This window comes from Pseudophryne corroboree, chromosome 2 (genome assembly GCF_028390025.1).
Source record: "Pseudophryne corroboree isolate aPseCor3 chromosome 2, aPseCor3.hap2, whole genome shotgun sequence".
Taxonomy (NCBI): Eukaryota; Metazoa; Chordata; class Amphibia; order Anura; family Myobatrachidae; genus Pseudophryne; species Pseudophryne corroboree.
In genome coordinates, this window is record NC_086445.1 from 921,361,947 (window position 1) to 921,380,497 (window position 18,551).

The window sequence follows — 18,551 nt, forward strand, 5'->3', positions numbered from 1 at the left end:
GTCGTATTGTGTGTACACTGCCTGAGAAAACAGGGGAAGGAGCAGAAAGGTCCGTTGACACCTAAGCTAACTGGCTAGACCACGGAGCAGACAAGGTCTCCCTTGTTATAGCCCCCCACTAGAGCACATAAAAAAGATGAGGATCTCACCAATCCACTAACTGTTAGAATTTCTGGTATAGAAAACCCTCTCTCACTTAAGATAGGATTTGTCAGCTGCAAGAACTATGGTCAATAAGTTGACCAGTTGATAAAAAGCTGAAGGTGGTATAGCACAATCTGTTGACGCCTCACTGTTATAATTATGCTACAGCAGAACAGTAGAGCACAATCTGTGTATTCCTACTCCGAAGAGTATGCAACAGTAGGGATGTAGTCTGACCAAACTTAGATGACCCATTCTCAAAAGAAGAAGTAATGTGACCCAATGTTGTTCAAGTAGTCCTGGGTCCAGGACATCTATGGGCAGTGCAGAATCCTAAGGGGATACCTGCACTGATCTGAAGATAACAATTGGGTTGTACAACCAAAACCTGGGGGAAATTGCGCAATTGAGCAAATTTCACCAGCGTATAGGGGAGAAAAATCCAGCCTCTGTGAAAAGGAGAGTCCATAGGAAAATGGAAAAGGCCCTACTGGAAAGCCCTATTTAAGGCCAATCAACTACCCACAAGTAGAGAACACCGAGTCGAGAGCACAGCAAAGCAACACCCTTACACTCCAAGATAGTATCCAATGGAGTCTACACGTTCAGAACTAAAGTCTCTGTATGTACTAAGACTTGAGGAAAGCATCCCTCATATCTCTTCAGAATATGCCTACAGGAATAGGTCATCCAGATAAAGGATGAAGCCAATGAGTTGAGGACAAAGACAAGCAAATCCTGTGGCCAGAAATAACGCCCCCTGAGCCATGGGCGTCAAGTAAAAACCTAGTAAAAGTTGGAAGATGATAAAAGGACTACAAACCCTAGTTACTGAAGAAAAATCCTTCAGAAGGGATCAAGGAGGAAGTCCAAAGATATTTAAGAATTCCCCCTACACCAAGTCTAAACTGGGATATAAACCCTCAGTTCCAGAATAGACTGTGACCTTAACACAGGTCCCTATACCGTTCAGTGTTCCTGATGGGTTCATTCTGAACTTAAAAACCCGGTATGTTACCTGAAGGTTTGGAGTCTGAAGTAATGCCATAAGACTCAGAACCTTTTGAGACAACAGACTGTAATGACGTTGCTGAAAAAAGCCAGGTGGCCAAAATTTCCTTTTCCTGTAAGCAATTGAGATATATGAACACTGAATGTGGAGGCCGTAATCCCAATCGTATATATAAAAAGTTCAGGAGACCCCTTTCACACTGTGATCGATGGTAGATAACTTCTAGTTGCCGATGGAATCTACCTAGAGAACCCGAACGGATCCATAACCTATACATCTATAACAATTCATAGAAAAAAAAAAAAAAAAATATATATATATAGATGTGTATACATACAGACAAGTATATATATATATATATATATATATATATATATATATATAAATTATATTTTAACATAGATCGCAACTTTATTTTAAGGGTTAATATCCTAATATCTACACTTTTTTAGATTAATCTTTCCCTTTAAATGAACATTCATAATTAAGTCTTATGTTATATCTCTCTATACTTTTATTATAATTAGTGGAATATTTCCGTTCACTAATTAAGTTTATCCTAAATTATTTGGTCTTCTTAAAGATGGCGCCTTAACTATGGACATCGGTGGGATAGCTCCAGAGGCCCGTGACGTACGGGCGCGGCGACGGCGTGCGGCACTGTGACCAGCCAAGCCAGCGCATGCGCCCTAGACGCTGCGAGGCTGAATGGAGTGAGGGCGGCTGCGATGCCCTGTCCGTCCGTGATTTCCGGCGATCGCGGCGGACAGGAGCTGATCGGCCTCCCCAGTCTACATGATGTAGCTATGCACAGTGGCACACATTCAGTGGGCTCACTAGGATTCTGCCCTAATATATATTACTAATTATTTATGTTAAGAATAGGGTTTTAGGGTTTCCGGGCGGAAGTGACATCACTTCCGGGGACCTGACACAGCCATTAATTTCCTGTTCAATTGAATGATTGACATGGGTATAAATATGTGCTTTATGCAGTTTGTATCATTACACTCCTGAGGAAGTCCAGGCCGTGGACGTCGGACGAAACGCGTAGAGTGTTTACTCGTATGGATGACTACTAACAGATAAGCTGTCTTTTAGTTTTTATATTGTACGGGCAACTATTTTATTATTAGGACCAGCTTTTTGAATAAATGTGTTTATTGTTTATAAAACGTATTGCACTATTGGTCCTTTCTGCTTTTATCCTATATATGTGAGGTATAAACCGAGGAGAATTACCACCAGGATTACTGTGATGAAAAGTATCCCTATTACACATTGAGATACGTGGTACTGTATTATGCGATTCAATTAGGTGGTTGGAATTCCACCATCCAAGGTACACCTTGAATTCACTGGGGTGTTACTAAAGGTGGAGGTCACAATTTATGTGAGATAATGCACTAGGAGGCGCCTATTCTCACTTTTTGTCATATATATATATATAAACGTGTACTACGGCGGCACTCGGGTAAATAAAGACAAGACAAGAGCCCGTCTTTATTTACTTGAGTGCCACCGTACACGTTTATCTACATTGGGGAGCTGCAGAGTGTCTCTATAACGGAAGGCAACGGGAAAGGTATCCGGAATTTATGCGGAGAGTGCCGTGGTTCAGACTAACCACCTAGCTGGACGGGAGACAAAATACTACCATGGCGTAGTCTTCCATCCATAAATAGGGGAGAGTACTGGAAACATTGATGGCAGAGCGCTGCCAGAAGTTTCCGTCAATACATACACAATCACACTGCTGCGGCGCTCAGATACAAGAAAAGACATGAGGCAGGTCTCCTGGTCAACGCCTCCGAGCTTCCGTTAGTGGGCAGTCCCGTTTTAAGGGAAAACTCAAAACACTGCACGTGCTTAAGTGGAAAAATTCCTGCCTTACACCTGTAAGCGAAAGGTTCAGCTCCAGAGGCGTATCAATAAACTAGAACCACCTCCCAGACGTCTATTTGTGCTTTGTACAGAATCACAATCTTGCGAAAACTAGAACAGAAGGGAAGGGATGGAACATACCTTGAATTATCTTCTATACAAATTCCTGTCTAATTAGGTTCTGAGGAGCCTCAAATACTTTCCTGTTCATTGTAGTTAAAGTCAGCTGGGCAGAGAAAACAGACTTGACCGTAGTCAAATGGACACTCAGTCAGATGCCTGTATCGTAGGAATTTACGGGAAATAAAGGTCATTATAAACGGTACAGACCAGAATACACCTTAGTGAATTTTCCCAGGTACAGCGCACAGCATGCTGTGGTTGCAATAAAAATGAGGTAGTTTTATAATACCCAAATCTGAGACTATGGGGGTGATTCGAGTTGTCCGCTCGCTAGCTGCTTTTAGCAGCATTGCACACGCTAAGCCGCCGCCCTCTGGGAGTGTATCTTAGCTTAGCAGAATTGCGAACGAAAGATTCGCAGAATAGCGAAAAGAAATTTCTTAGCAGTTTCTGAGTAGCTCCAGACCTACTCACAAATAGCGATCAGCTCAGGCCGTTTCGTTCCTGGTTTGACATCACACACACGCCCTGCATCCAACCAGCCACTCCCCCGTTTCTCCAGACACTCCCGCGTTTTTCTCTGGCACGCCTGCGTTTTTCCGCACACTCCCAGAAAACGGCCAGTTTCCGCCCAGAAACACCCACTTCCTGTCAATCACACTCCGATCACTTCAACGATGAAAAATCTTCGTTCGTGCGTGAGTAAATCTACTAAGTTTTGTGGTAAAATACTAACCGCATGCGCACTGCGAACCATGCGCATGCGCATTTTTGCCTTAATCGCTCCGTTGCGAAAATCGTCAACGAGCGAACAACTCAGAATGACCCCCTATGTCACATCTTCATAGACGTGTTGGATTTAAAGTACATAGTTACACCGGTCCTAGAGGTGTAATATCAGGTCAATGTGCAGAGTGGAATCCATTCAAGAGATATATAAACATATAAATATAGATTCCCCCGATAGTGGGGTATCAGATATTAAACTCATAAGAACATATACTATGTACAGTACGGGGAGAACATACAAACTCCACACAGCTAGAGCCATAACATGAGTGCAGTGAGGCAGCAATGCCAACCACCCAGGGCCGTTTCTAGCCAATTTGGCACCCAGTGCGAGATTTAAAAATGCGCCCCCCCCCCCCCCCCCCATTCACATAAAAAAAAATGCGCCCCCCCCCCCCATAGATATAAAGAGTAAAAGCATGCGCGCGCCTCCGGCGTGTGCGCTCCCGGCAAGGGGGCGTGGCCTCGTTAAAATGGGCGTGGCTTTGTTAAGATGGGCGTGGCCTCATCTGATCTCATCATCACGGCCACCACAGGATTAAAATAAAAAAAAGTCCTCATTTTACACATTACAGCAGGCACGCGACCCCATTTTACACAGCACAGCAGGCAAGTGTCCCCATTTTACACAGCACGGTAGGCAAGTGTCCCCATTTTACACAGTACGGCAGGAAAGTGTCCCCATTTTACACATTGCGGCAGGCACGTGCCCCCATTTTACACATTGCGGCTGGAAAGTGTCCCCATTTTACACATTGCGGCAGGCATGTGCCCCCATTTTACACAGTACGGCAGACTGCGTCCCCATTTTACACATTCCGGCAGGCAAGTGTCCCCATTTTACACATTCCGGCAGGCAAGTGTCCCCATTTTACACATTCCGGCAGACAGGTGTCCCTATTTTACACATTAAGGCAGGCAAGAGTCCCCATTTTACACATTAAGGCAGGCAAGAGTCCCCATTTTACACATTCCGGCAGACAGGTGTCCCTATTTTACACATTAAGGCAGGCAAGAGTCCCCATTTTATACATTCCGGCAGGCACGCGTCCCCATTTTACACATTCCGGCAGGCACGTGCCCCCATTTTACACATTCCGGCAGACAGGTGTCCCTATTTTACACATTAAGGCAGGCAAGAGTCCCCATTTTACACATTAAGGCAGGCAAGAGTCCCCATTTTACACATTCCGGCAGACAGGTGTCCCTATTTTACACATTAAGGCAGGCAAGAGTCCCCATTTTACACATTACGGCAGACTGCGTCCCCATTTTACACATTCCGGCAGGCACGTGCCCCCATTATACACATTCCGGCAGACAGGTGTCCCTATTTTACACATTAAGGCAGGCAAGAGTCCCCATTTTACACATTCCGGCAGACTGCATCCCCATTTTACACAGTACGGCAGGCAAGAGTCCCCATTTTACACATTCCGGCAGGCAAGTGTCCCCATTTTACACATTCCGGCAGACAGGTGTCCCTATTTTACACATTAAGGCAGGCAAGAGTCCCCATTTTACACATTAAGGCAGGCAAGAGTCCCCATTTTACACATTCCGGCAGACAGGTGTCCCTATTTTACACATTAAGGCAGGCAAGAGTCCCCATTTTACACATTACGGCAGACTGCGTCCCCATTTTACACATTCCGGCAGGCACGTGCCCCCATTATACACATTCCGGCAGACAGGTGTCCCTATTTTACACATTAAGGCAGGCAAGAGTCCCCATTTTACACATTCCGGCAGACTGCATCCCCATTTTACACAGTACGGCAGGCAAGAGTCCCCATTTTACACATTCCGGCAGGCAAGTGTCCCCATTTTACACATTCCGGCAGACAGGTGTCCCTATTTTACACATTAAGGCAGGCAAGAGTCCCCATTTTACACATTAAGGCAGGCAAGAGTCCCCATTTTACACATTCCGGCAGACAGGTGTCCCTATTTTACACATTAAGGCAGGCAAGAGTCCCCATTTTACACATTACGGCAGACTGCGTCCCCATTTTACACATTCCGGCAGGCACGTGCCCCCATTATACACATTCCGGCAGACAGGTGTCCCTATTTTACACATTAAGGCAGGCAAGAGTCCCCATTTTACACATTCCGGCAGACTGCATCCCCATTTTACACAGTACGGCAGGCAAGAGTCCCCATTTTACACATTGCAGCAGGCACGTGCCCCCATTTTACACATTACGGCAGACTGAGGGAGAGGGGCTGACTTACATTTGAAGCGGTTCTTCCCGCTCTTCAGCCGCCTCTCCCTCGTCTGTGCGGCGCCGCCGCCGCCGGCCGGCTTGGCTCCCTCTTCTCCCTCCTCCCGAGTGCCCTCCTCTCGGGAGGCAGGGTTTCGCAGAATGACGCGATTGCGTTGTGACGTCACGACGCAATCGCGTCATTCTGCGAGACCCCGCCCCCCGAGATGGGCACTCGGGAGGAGAGGGGTTCAAAGTCCTTAAGAAGTGCCGCGGCGGGCGCCCCGTGCGGTTGCACGGCTCGCCCGCCGCAAGAAACGGCACTGCAACCACCACACCATCCACGCTGCACTCTATATTTAGACCTGTTTTATCTAGAGGTAAGCAATAACAATCAGTAATACTAGACAGTTATTGCTAATAAAGAATTAAATCTATATAGATATATCTATATACACATACAGACATCTATACATATAGAAAACTGCATATTATATACACCTATATATACGGTACATTCCAGAATATATAAAGGTGTCAATTTGCTTACTGCAGCCCCCAATCTCTCAGCGCGGGAATGAATGGCGCCATGGGTTTTTGTGTTTTTTAAAAATAATTATTATTACCTCCATGTCTTAAACGTATGTGCCGCTGAAGCGCGCACGTCCGTTAGTGGCCACCACAGTCAGGGCCGTCTTTTCGTATGGGCTCAATGGGCGCTTGCCCAAGGGCCCCAGATGTCTAAGGGCCCTAGGCTGATAGCTGAGGGTCCCCTCTTAACAGGGGTACCAGATTTTTGAAAATCGGCCCTAGGGAACCTGAGATATCCAACTTCTAAGCAGTGTTCCCCATCCGAGCCTGTTAATTGCTCTTCCCAGCCAGATATCTCGGGTTCTGTCTGACTTAAGAGTTTTTATGAGGGTATACTCCAAAAGCTGCGATTCTCCCCTTTTGGTGGACACTGGCAGCTTGTCACTAATATGCTCAGAACCAGAGCTATCATCCTTCCAGCAGCTGGTCCCTGCTCCAGCTCCACACACCTAATATGCAGTTTTATATTTTCATTAGTGGAGCTCTGATCTCCAAGTCCCCAGTATCTCCTGAAAGGTGGGACTCTCTAGTTTCTAATCCCACTAAAAGCTAAGAAATCTATATCCAGGAACTGGAGATATCTGCAGTCAAGCAAGCTGTCCTCCCACCAGAAAATGATGAATATTAAGCCCACTCCACTATCCACCCCTCCCCTGTGTATTAAATGCCCCCTACTGCCCTGATAGTCATGTACTGGGGCCCCTTCATTCAGCCCAATGCCCCTTCTACAGTTTAGTGTTCTCCCTCCCTCCCTCCTCATCTCCCACCATCTGTGCAGTAAAGGAGTAATTACCAGAAATTACTGCTCCATGTCCTACACGCTGAGCGGAAGATATAACACCCTACTGCCACCAAAGCGGTGCGCGGCGCTAGCGTGCACCAGTTTGGTGCGGTGGGGTGAAGCAGGTGAGGCAGAGCCTTTCCTGTCATACTAACGTTTGTGCCAGAGTTTTTACTGCATAAAGTATATGAAAAATACAAAGAATATGTGTGAAATATCTTCTTTGTATTATTCTAATCATTTTTGTAGCCAAAACTCCGGAGTAAAAAGTCTATGGCAGGTGAGGCAGTGCCTCACCTGTTTATCTTTTCCGCACATCTCTGATCAAAACTCACCAGATTTCCAGGGTATATACTGCTGCACCTGTGTATAATGCCCACATGCACCCTTTGGCTCGTATATTGCGTGTAAATCTGGCTCTGGTGCTAGCCAGTGCCTCCTGAGCCATTTAGCTCACCGCACATCCCTGGCGTGCACCCGCTGTGTCCTGGGAGCAGGAACACCTGAAAGCGCTCCGTGGCCGCCTCTTCACCAGCCGGCCACACTAGTCTGTTGTAGCAGCGGCTTGCTCCCGATGCTACACCCACCCTGTGATGAAGGGTCCGGTCTTCACTGCGAGCCTCTGTGGTGCGGGAGGTACAGCTGAATGATTGCGCACTGCAGGAGCGCGCGGCACTCTCTGCCCAATCTGGGTGTAGGGAGCCGCTGCTCCGGCTATCTAGCAGCAAAGGGGAGAGAGGACATAATATGCACACACAGTGCCGACCACAGCAGCCGCGGCATACTGACATTAATAGCACCCTCCGGCCATACTGCTTATTACCGCCGGGAACCAAGAAAACACATACAGTACATTGTTTCCCAAGTGCTGTGCTGTTATGTGCTGCGGACGAGAAACAGAGCACATGGTAGTGCCCTTTCTCCTCTGCTGTTTCTCCTACACACTGGACCCTTGCATTAGTCTCTATGTACCACTGACCCGGACTATACATTACCAAGCTTCTGTTTTCAGCCATGCTGCCGGTGGCGGTGGGCTGCTTGGGGCTCCATATCAGCAACAAACTGCTGGATGCAGACACCCAGGGACTGATATCCCTGCAGACGAGGGCTCCAAACCAGTGACGTGCGGTGAGGTCAGGGCCTGGGGAGGCACTGCAGCTAAACCCCCCCCCCACCGAAAAAAAAAAGTGCAGTCCCCCCACACCACTAAAACCAGCACCAGGCAGAACCAGCCAGGGGGGATAATGCCATAGCAGGGGAGACACTCAGTGTGGGGTCCCCCTGCCATGCCATTAAACACCCCCCAAACCAGTCAGCCCAGGGCTGGAATTCCTCGGAAATGGGGCCCCCAAAAAATCAAAATGGGGTCCCCCCTCCCGAGCAACAACCAGCACTGGGCTGATAGCCCAGTGCTATGCCCCGCACCCCTGGTGGCGGTGGGTGCGGGGTTCATTGTATGCTAATACTGTTCTTTACAGGTGGCCTACAGATCCCAGCAAGCCTGCCCCAGCATGCTGGCACTTGGAGAACCACAAGTGCCAGCATGCCCGGACATAAAGGGCCCGCTGGCACCTGTAGTCCACCTGCAAAGAATAGTAATATTGTTCTTTACAGGTGGCCTACAGGTCCCAGCAAGCCTGCCCCAGCATGCTGGCACTTGGAGAACCACAAGTGCCAGCATGCCCGGACATAAAGGGCCCGCTGGCACCTGTAGTCCACCTGTAAAGAAAATATAAAAAAAAAACACGACACATTCTTTAAAAAATCCTTTATTAAACTGGGTCTTCACCTGGGGGCGGCGGCCTTTAAGCTCTTTTGCATGGCCGCCGCCTTCCCAGGGCTTCCGGCGTCTTCACCTGGGGGGGGCGCCACCTCTCCAGGGCTTCTGGGGTCTTCCTCCGGCGTCTTCACCTGGTGGGCGGCGGCTGCTAAGCTCTTTTGCATAGCCGCCGCCCATCCAGGACTTCCACGACGTCTTCAGCTGGGAGGCGGCGGCCTTTAAGCTCTTTTGCATGGCCGCTGCCTTCCCAGGACTTCCAGCATCTTCACCTGGTGGGCGGCGGCTGCTATAAGCTCTTTTGCATAGCCGCCGCCCATCCAGGACTTCCACGGCGTCTTCAGTCTTTAGGAGCTCTTCTCCGCTCCTCCTCCGCCGTCGGACTGACAGCCGCTGCCTCGCGCTGACTTATATAAGTCAGCGGGAGGGGGCGGGGCGATGACGCGGCGAGCCATGATTGGCTCGCGGCGGCCATCTTGAATTTCAAAAATGACGCTGAGGCGCCATTTTTGAAATGGGTACCGCTTCCGCTGCCAAACTCTGCATAAGGAGCCTGAAAGCCGCGTCCCGCCGCTGCTACCGCCGCCCGCCTCTCCGCCGCCAGCACCTCCGCCGCCCGGCCCGCCGCATCCCGCACCTCCGCCGCCCGCACCTCCGCTGGTACCGACGCCCACACAGTGATTGACAGCGGATCCAGTGACGGATCCGCTGGCCAATCACTGTGGCTTCACTCACAGTTACGTGCTTTCATAGGTTGAAAGCACGTCCCTGTAGGAAAGGGGCACCACTAATGGTGCCGCTTTCCCATGTTATTTCAATGGGCTTTTCCAGCCCATTGCTAGGGCCCGCCTGCGCCCGCCCCCCGCTCCCCATACCTTTCCCAATCACTACGGGAGGCACCACGATCGGTGCCTCCCAAACTGATTTTAACACATATAATGATAGGTAAAATAATAAAGAAGATACTTATGTGTCATAAGTATCTTCTTTGTATTATTTTACTCATTAATGACAGGGGAGGCACTGCCTCCCCTGACTGCACGTCCCTGCTCCAAACCCCGCAGGGTGGGACCGATTCCCCCCGGCAGCTCCCACGTAGCAGGCTGGCAGGGGCAAACTGCCAGACTGTTGAAGATTAAAGAAAAAAATAAAATATCTCCGGAGCTCCAGAGAAGTGACCGGCTCTCCCGGGCACATTTTTAAAACTGGTCTGGGGAGGAGTATAGAGGGGGAGGAACCAGTCACACATATTAAAAATTTTAAAGTGCCAGCTCGCCTAATCACCCCGTCTATACCCCATGGTACTGGACTCCAGTGTCTCCTATGGATGATAGTGAAATACGGAATAACAATAATAATCTACTTACACTGTAAATACCAAGCTCTCCAGATAGCATTATTCAGACGGATTTTGTCTCTCCATAGTAGTCTTAAACCTTTGAAATTCTTCCACTTTGGAGACACCAATTTGCCACTGGAAATAAAAACAATAAAAAAAAATAGTCTTTTATTTGACATAGGCGCATCATTTCCATCATTCGTCTGTGATACACAACAGTACGACAATTATTTCATAGAATTTAACTCGATTCATTCACATTTCCTAGTATTCCAAGAGCCAATGGCATCCAGTCTGGAAAAATAAATAGTATTGCTCAATGGATAGATCATTTATTTAAAATAGTGTTATTTTTTGCTGCTCCCTTCTGGTACAAAAGCAGCACATACTAGAGCTGTATTAAACTGACTTGGTAGCAGCAGAGTTCAGCTGGTTTGTATCGAGTTAATATGAAAAGAGACTAGATTCTCCCAGTATAACTTCTCTAGCTATGGCTCTTGTACAACAGACCTTAGCAGGCAGCCAGCAGACATCTCTGACCTATGATCATGGAAGAAGTGGTAAGAAAACAGTTGACATGCTGTATGTATTTCATCATACAACAGAGCTCAGAGTCTGTGATCTAGCACAGCACCAATGCTACAATAATGAACCACATTCTCTAAAGTTCAACAATATAAGCGTGTGCAAGGGGATTACCTCACTGGGTGGTATTCAGTATACCGGTTGTTGGGATCCTGGCGCACAGTATACCGGCGCCGGAATCCCGATAACTGGCATACAGACACCTTTTCTCCGTCGTGGGGGTCCATGACCCCCCTGGAGGGAGAATAGATAGCGTGGTGCGCGTAGCGTTCCACCGTGCCCGCAGGGTGGTGAGCGCAGCTAGCCTGCAAGGGGCTCAATTGCGCTCGCCCGCTGTCGGCAAGCCGGCGGCCGGGATCCCGGTGCCGGTATTCTGGCCGCCGGCAACTCATACCACACCCACCTCACTGTGGCTTTCAATAAAAGGTATGTGATAACAGAAAATTAGACATTGGGGCACATTTACAAGGTAGAAAAAATAGCCCTGTCATGCATAAAATACTTCATTTATCAGACTAAGGAGGAGATTTAGCCAAGCTTGGACAGAGATAAAGTATGAATCAACCATCTCCTTACTGCCACGTTACAGACTGTGCTTGAACAATGACAGTTTCCGATTGGTTGACACTTTATCTCTCTCCAAGTTTTGATACATCTCCTCTTAAGGCACACATAGGTGTACACCAAACTTTCAGTTATTTGAAACTAGTTTTGAGGGATTGTGGGTCCAGGTAATAAAGCTCATGGTGGAAAGAGTGGGATCCGGTCTGAAGATCAACAGTGTCTAGGTCGACAATGTTTAGGTCGACCACTATAGGTCGACAGTCACTAGATCGACATGGATGGAAGGTCGACAGGGTTTCTAGGTCGACATGTGCTAGGTCGACAGGTCTAAAGGTCGACATGAGTTTTTCAATTTTTTTTTATTTTTTTGAATTTTTTCATACTTAACGATCCACGTGGACTACGATTGGAACGGTAAAGTGTGCCGAGCGAAGCGGTAGCGGAGCGAAGGCACCATGCCCGAAGCATGGCAAACGAAGCGAGCCATGCGAGGGGACGCGGTGCACTAATTTGGGATCCCGGTCACTCTACGAAGAAAACGACACCAAAAAATAATAATCCTCATGTCGACCTTTAGACCTGTCGACCTAGCACATGTCGACCTAGACACTGTCGATTTGATGAACCACACCCGGAAAGAGTATAGAGTATATTTACTAAAGGTCAATTTAAATGCGGTGCACTAATTGGGGTTCCCGCTGATTTTACAAAGTAAACGACACCAACAACTGTAAAAAACATCAACTCATGTCTACGTTTTTCTTTGTCAACCTTTTCCAAAGGGTATGCAGCAAATACAGCTTATCAGTTGTCTCCCGGAACGGGAGAGGTCGTTTGGTTGATGTGTTGACCAAACATCCAATATTAATTACCCCTCCAACTCTCTAGATATTAAAAGGGTGCCTAGCCTGGTCCTCCTGAAAATCAGGGCTAGACATGAAAGGGATAATAGGATTTTAATACTTACCGATAAATCCTTTTCTCCTAGTCCGTAGAGGATGCTGAGGACTCCAAAAGGACCATGGGGTATAGACGGATCCGCAGGAGACATGGGCACACTAAAAAAGACTGGGTGTGAACTGGCTCCTCCCTCTATGCCCCTCCCCCAGACCTCAGTTATAGGAACTGTGCCCAGGAGAGACGGACATTTCGAGGAAAGGATTTTTGTTAAACTAAGGGCAAGAAATATACCAGCCCACACCACAAACATACCGTACAACTGGAGCAGCAGGAAAACAGATAACAGTATGAACTAAGAACAGCAACCAGCTGAATACAACTGATACATAAACCTCGTGTAACCGAAAAAAAACAGTATCAATACAACTGCAAGGAACGGTCCGCACTGGGATGGGCGCCCAGCATCCTCTACGGACTAGGAGAAAAGGATTTACCGGTAGGTATTAAAATCCTATTTTCTCTTACATCCTAGAGGATGCTGGGGACTCCAAAAGGACCATAGGGTCTATACCAAAGCTTCAGACCGGGCGGGAGAGTGCGGACGACTCTGCAGCACCGATTGAGCAAACATAAGGTCCTCATCAGCCAGGGTATCAAAGCAAAAGTGTTTGAACCCGACCATGTAGCAGCTCGGCAAAGTTGAAGAGCCAAGACCCCTCGGGCAGCCGCCCAAGATGAGCCCACCTTCCTGGTAGAATGGGCCTTTACTGACTCCGGCAACGGTAGCCCAGCCGAAGAATGAGCGTGCTGAATCGTATTACAAATCCAGCGTGCAATAGTCTGCTTAGAAGCAGGATTTCCAATCTTGTTGGAAGCATACAGGACAAACAGAGCCTCTGTTTTTCTAGTAAGAGCCGTTCTGGCGACATACATTTTCAAAGCTCTTACAACATCAAGAGATTTTGGGACTGCCACAGCATCCGTAGCCACAGGCACCACAATAGGTTGATTTATGTGAAACGAAGAAACCACCTTCAGCAGAAATTGTTGACGAGTCCTCAATTCCGCTCTATCCACATGAAAAATCAAATATGGGCTCTTGTGAGACAAAGCCGCCAATTCGGACACTCGTCTGGCAGACGCCAAAGCCAGAAGCATGACCACTTTCCAAGTGAGAAACTTTAACTCAACCTTACGCAAAGGTTTAAACCAGTGAGACATAAGAAACTGCAACACCACTTCAAGATCCCACGGTGCCACGGGTGGCACAAATGGAGGATGGATATGCAGCACTCCCTTCACGAAAGTCTGAACCTCAGGAAGGACGGCCAATTCTTTTTGAAAGAAAATAGATAAAGCCGAAATCTGCACTTTAATGGAACCCATTTTCAGGCCTGCATCCACGCCTGCCTGGAAAAAATGGAGGAAACGACCCAGCTTAAACTCCTCCGCAGGAGCTGCTTTGGTTTCACACCACGACACATACCTTCTCCAAATACGGTGATAATGTTTTGCCGTGACCTCCTTCCTAGCCTTAAGGAGAGTGGGGATGACCTCCCCGGGAATACCCTTCCAGGCTAGGATCTGGCGTTCAACTTCCACGCCGTCAAACGCAGCCGCGGTAAGTCCAGGAACACGCAGGGCCCCTGCAGTAACAGGTCCTCTCTTAGAGGAAGCGGCCAGGGATCTTCCACAAGTAATTACTGAAGATCCTGATACTAGGCCCTCCGAGGCCAATCTGGAGCGACGAGTATAGCCCGAACCTTGTTCGTCTTATGATCCTCAACACTTTTGGAATGAGAGGAAGTGGAGGGAACACATACACCGACTGAAACACCCACGGAGTTACCAGGGCGTCCACCGCACAGGCTTGGGGGTCCCTCGACCTGGAACAATACTTCGGAAGCTTTTTGTTGAGGTGAGACGCCATCATGTCTATCTGAGGAATTCCCCAACGCCTTGTCACTTCTGCAAATACCTCTTGATGAAGAGCCCACTCTCCTGGATGGAGATCGTGTCTGCTGAGGAAGTCTGCTTCCCAGTTGTCCACGCTCGGGAGGAAGACTGCTGACAGAGCGCTCACGTGCTGTTCTGCCCAGCGGAGAATTCTTGTGGCTTCCGCCATTGCCGCCCTGCTCCTTGTTCCGCCTTGGCAGTTTACGTACGCCACCGCTGTTATGTTGTCCGACTGGATCAGGACAGGGAAACCCTGAAGAAGGTTCTTCGCTTGCAGGAGGCCGTTGTAAATGGCTCTTAACGCAAGAACATTTATGTGGAGACAAGATTCCTGGCTTGACTATTTTCCCTGGAAACTTCTTCCTTGCGTGACTGCGCCCCAGCCACGGAGACTTGCATCTGTGGTCAGCAGGACCCAGTCCTGGATTCCGAATCGGTGTCCCTCTAGAAGACGAGAGCCGTGCAGCCACCACAGGAGAGAAATCCTGGCCCTGGAAGATAGACTTATTTTCCGGTACATGTGCAGGTGAGACCCGGACCATTTATTCAGCAAATCCCACTGAAACATCCGAGCATGAAACCTGCCAATTGGAATGGCTTCGTAAGCCGCAACCATCTTCCCTAGCACTCGAATGCATTGATGAATCGACACTCTTGCCAGTCTCAGAAGCTCCTTGACCATGGTCTGTATTTCCAGAGCTTTGTCCTCCGGAGGAAACACTCTCTGTAGCTCCGTGTCTAGGATCATGCCCAGGAAGGGCAGCCGAGTTGTCGGGATCAACTGAGACTTTGGCAAATTTAGAATCCAACCGTGATGTCGTAGTACCGACAGGGAGAGTTCCACATTTCTTAGCAACTGGTCTCTTGATCTCACTTTTATTAGGAGATCGTCCAAGTACGGGATAATTGTGACCCCTTGTTTGCGAAGGAGTACCATCATTTCCGCCATTACCTTGGTGAAAACCCTCGGGGCCGTGGAAAGCCCAAACGGCAACGTCTGAAATTGGTAATGACAATCCTGTACTGCAAATCTCAGGAAGGCCTGATGAGGAGGATATATCGGGACGTGTAAGTAGGCATCCTTTATGTCAACTGACGCCATAAAATCCCGCCCTTCTAAGCTGGAGATCACAGCTCGAAGAGATTCCATCTTGAACTTGAAAGTTTTCAAGTATGGATTGAGGGATTTTAGGTTCAGAATCGGTCTGACCAAGCCGTCCGGCTTCGGCACAACAAAGAGGCCCGAATAGAACCATTCCCCCAGTTGGGATGGGGGAACCGGCACAACGACCCTCTGTTGACACAGCTTTTGTATCGCAGCATTTACTACTACTCTTTCCAGAAGAGAAACTGGAAGGGCCAACTTGAAAAAGCGGTGGTGGTGGGGGGGGGGGGGCATCTCCAGAAACTCCAGTGTGTACCCTTGGGACACTATGTCTAAAACCCAAGGATCCAGGGCCGATTGAAACCAGACCTGACTGAAAAATCGGAGACAGCCCCTCACCGGCACGGACTCCCGCAGGGGAGCCCCAGCGTCATGCGGTGGACTTGGTAGAGGCGGGGGAGGACTTTTGGTCCTGGGCGCCTGACACTGCAGGCGACCTCTTTCCCCTTCCTCTACCCTTTGAAGCGAGGAAGGACGAACCCCTTCCTCTTTTGTATTTATTAGGCCGAAAGGACTGCATCTGCTGATGGGGCACCTTTTTCTGTTGTGTGGGAACATAAGGAAGAAAAGATGACTTACCCGCAGTAGCGGTAGACACCAGGTCAGCAAGGCCGTCACCAAACAAGACACTACCTTTAAAGGGGAGAGCTTCCATATTTTTCTTGGAGTCGGCATCAGCATTCCATTGATGAGTCCACAGCGCCCTCCTGGCCGAGACCGCCATGGCATTGGCTCTTGATCCCAAGAGGTCAACATACCTCGCAGCATCCTTTAGGTAATCTGCAGTGTCCTTGATATAACCAAGAGTCAAAAGAATGTTATCCTTATCAAGGGTATCCATATCAGAAGTCAAATTATCAGCCCACTTAGCAATAGCACTACTCACCCATACCGACGCCAAAGCAGGTCTGAGCAATGCACCAGTATTAACGAAAATGGCCTTCAATGTCGTCTCCAGCTTGCGATCCGCCGGATCCTTGAGAGCAGCCGTGTCAGGAGACGGAAGCGCCACCTTCTTGGACAATCGGGATAGAGCCTTGTCCACATTGGGAGACGACTCTCATTTCTACCTGTCGTCAGAGGGGAAAGGATATGCCATAAAGATTCTCTTGGGAATCTGCCACCTTTTGTCAGGCGACTCCCAAGCCTTTTCACAAAGAGCGTTCAATTCATGAGAGGGGGGAAACTTCACCTCAGGCTTTTTCCCTTTAAATAAGCAAACCCTTGTGTCTGGAACAGCAGGTTCCTCAGAGATATGTAAAACATCTTTAATAGCCACAATCATGTACTGAATACTCCTAACTACCCTTGGATGTAAAGTAGCCTAATTGAAATCGACATCGGAATCAGAGTCTGTGTCGGTATCTGTATCTGCCATCTGGGTAAATTAACATTTTTGTGACCCTGAGGGGGTCTGTACCTGAGACAAAGCGTCATCCATGGATTTCCTCCATGTTTGTGTCTGAGAATCAGATTTATCCAGCCTCTTAGACAATAAAGCCACATTTGCATTCAGTGTACTCAACATATTCACCCAATCAGCAGTCGGCTATGCCGACAGTCATTCCCAAATCCTTTTCTGCGCCCCCAGTAATTTCCTCCGGGGAGGAAAACTCAGCCTTAGACATATCGACACATAGTACCGACACACCCACACTCACACCGGCCAAATCAAGGGGACAGACCCACAGAGAAGCCTGTAGAGAGAAATACAGAGGGAGTATGCCAGCTCACACCCTAGCGCCCATATACTACAAATAAATAATATATGTGTTTGCGCTGTAATATAAAGATAAAAAGCACCAAATTGTATGTGCACCCCCCCCTGTTTTGCTCCCTTGTTACTTGTAAGGAGCTTGGAGGTCCGGGCCAGCGTCTCTGCAGCGGCTGTGGAGAGAGAAAATGGCGCTGGTGAGCTGTGGTGAGCTGTGCGGCTAAGCCCCGCCCCTTCCCGGCGCAATGTAGTCCCGCTCAAATTTGAATTTATTATACTGGCGGGGGTATTGTATACGGTGCCTTCTGCCAGTTAAATTGACCCTCAGTAACTGCTGCCCAGGGCGCTCCCCCCCCAGCGCCCTGCACCCTGTGAGTGCCATTGGTGATGTGTGTGGGAGCATGGAGCGCAGCCTAACATAAGTATTTTCCAGAGAAACTCAGTAGAGCTCCCCTAGTGTGTGTCCAGTCACTCCTGGGCACAGAATCTAACTGAGGTCTGGAGGAGGGGCATAGAGGGAGGAGACAGTTCATACCCAGTCAAAGTCTTTTTAGTGTGCCCATGTCTCCTGCGGATCCCGTCTATACCCCATGGTCCTTTTGGAGTCCCCAGCATCCTCTAGGACGTAAGAGAAAGTATCCAGTGTATAAAAAGACCAATGTGTACATTAATGTCAATGGTAGATACTAAGTTCTTCTACCACTCCCCCAGTCTCCAGCACTTGCTCCAATGTTCCGCAGAATGGGAGATTGTGGTTTACATTTAGAAACCCCTCTCCAGAAATCCTGCTTTTGCCACTGCTACAGGGCTGGATTACTTAAGACTGGGGTGGGAGGGGGGTTATATTAAATTGTGCCAGGAGGGACAAAATGCTCTCTACCTGGACTTCCCTTTTAATATATGATTAGCACTTGTGTTGAACTATTAAATTGATAAGAAAGGTATTTCAACACAGGTGATGGCATTTTGTCCCTCCTTGAATGGGTCATGTTGGAATGCATGAGTTGTGTATATTACAAT

The 18,551-nt window shown here is 48.4% G+C and overlaps 1 protein-coding gene across 2 annotated transcripts in view; it reads right to left on the bottom strand.

Moving 5' to 3' along the window:
- MLXIPL (MLX interacting protein like) overlaps positions 1-18,551 on the bottom strand; it is a 298,532-nt gene that overhangs the window by 190,596 nt on the left and 89,385 nt on the right. For both annotated transcript variants that reach the window (XM_063956160.1, XM_063956161.1), the window contains exon 2: positions 10,676-10,782. In XM_063956160.1, coding sequence (XP_063812230.1) covers positions 10,676-10,782 — 107 coding nt within the window. The remainder of the gene's footprint in view (positions 1-10,675; positions 10,783-18,551) is intronic.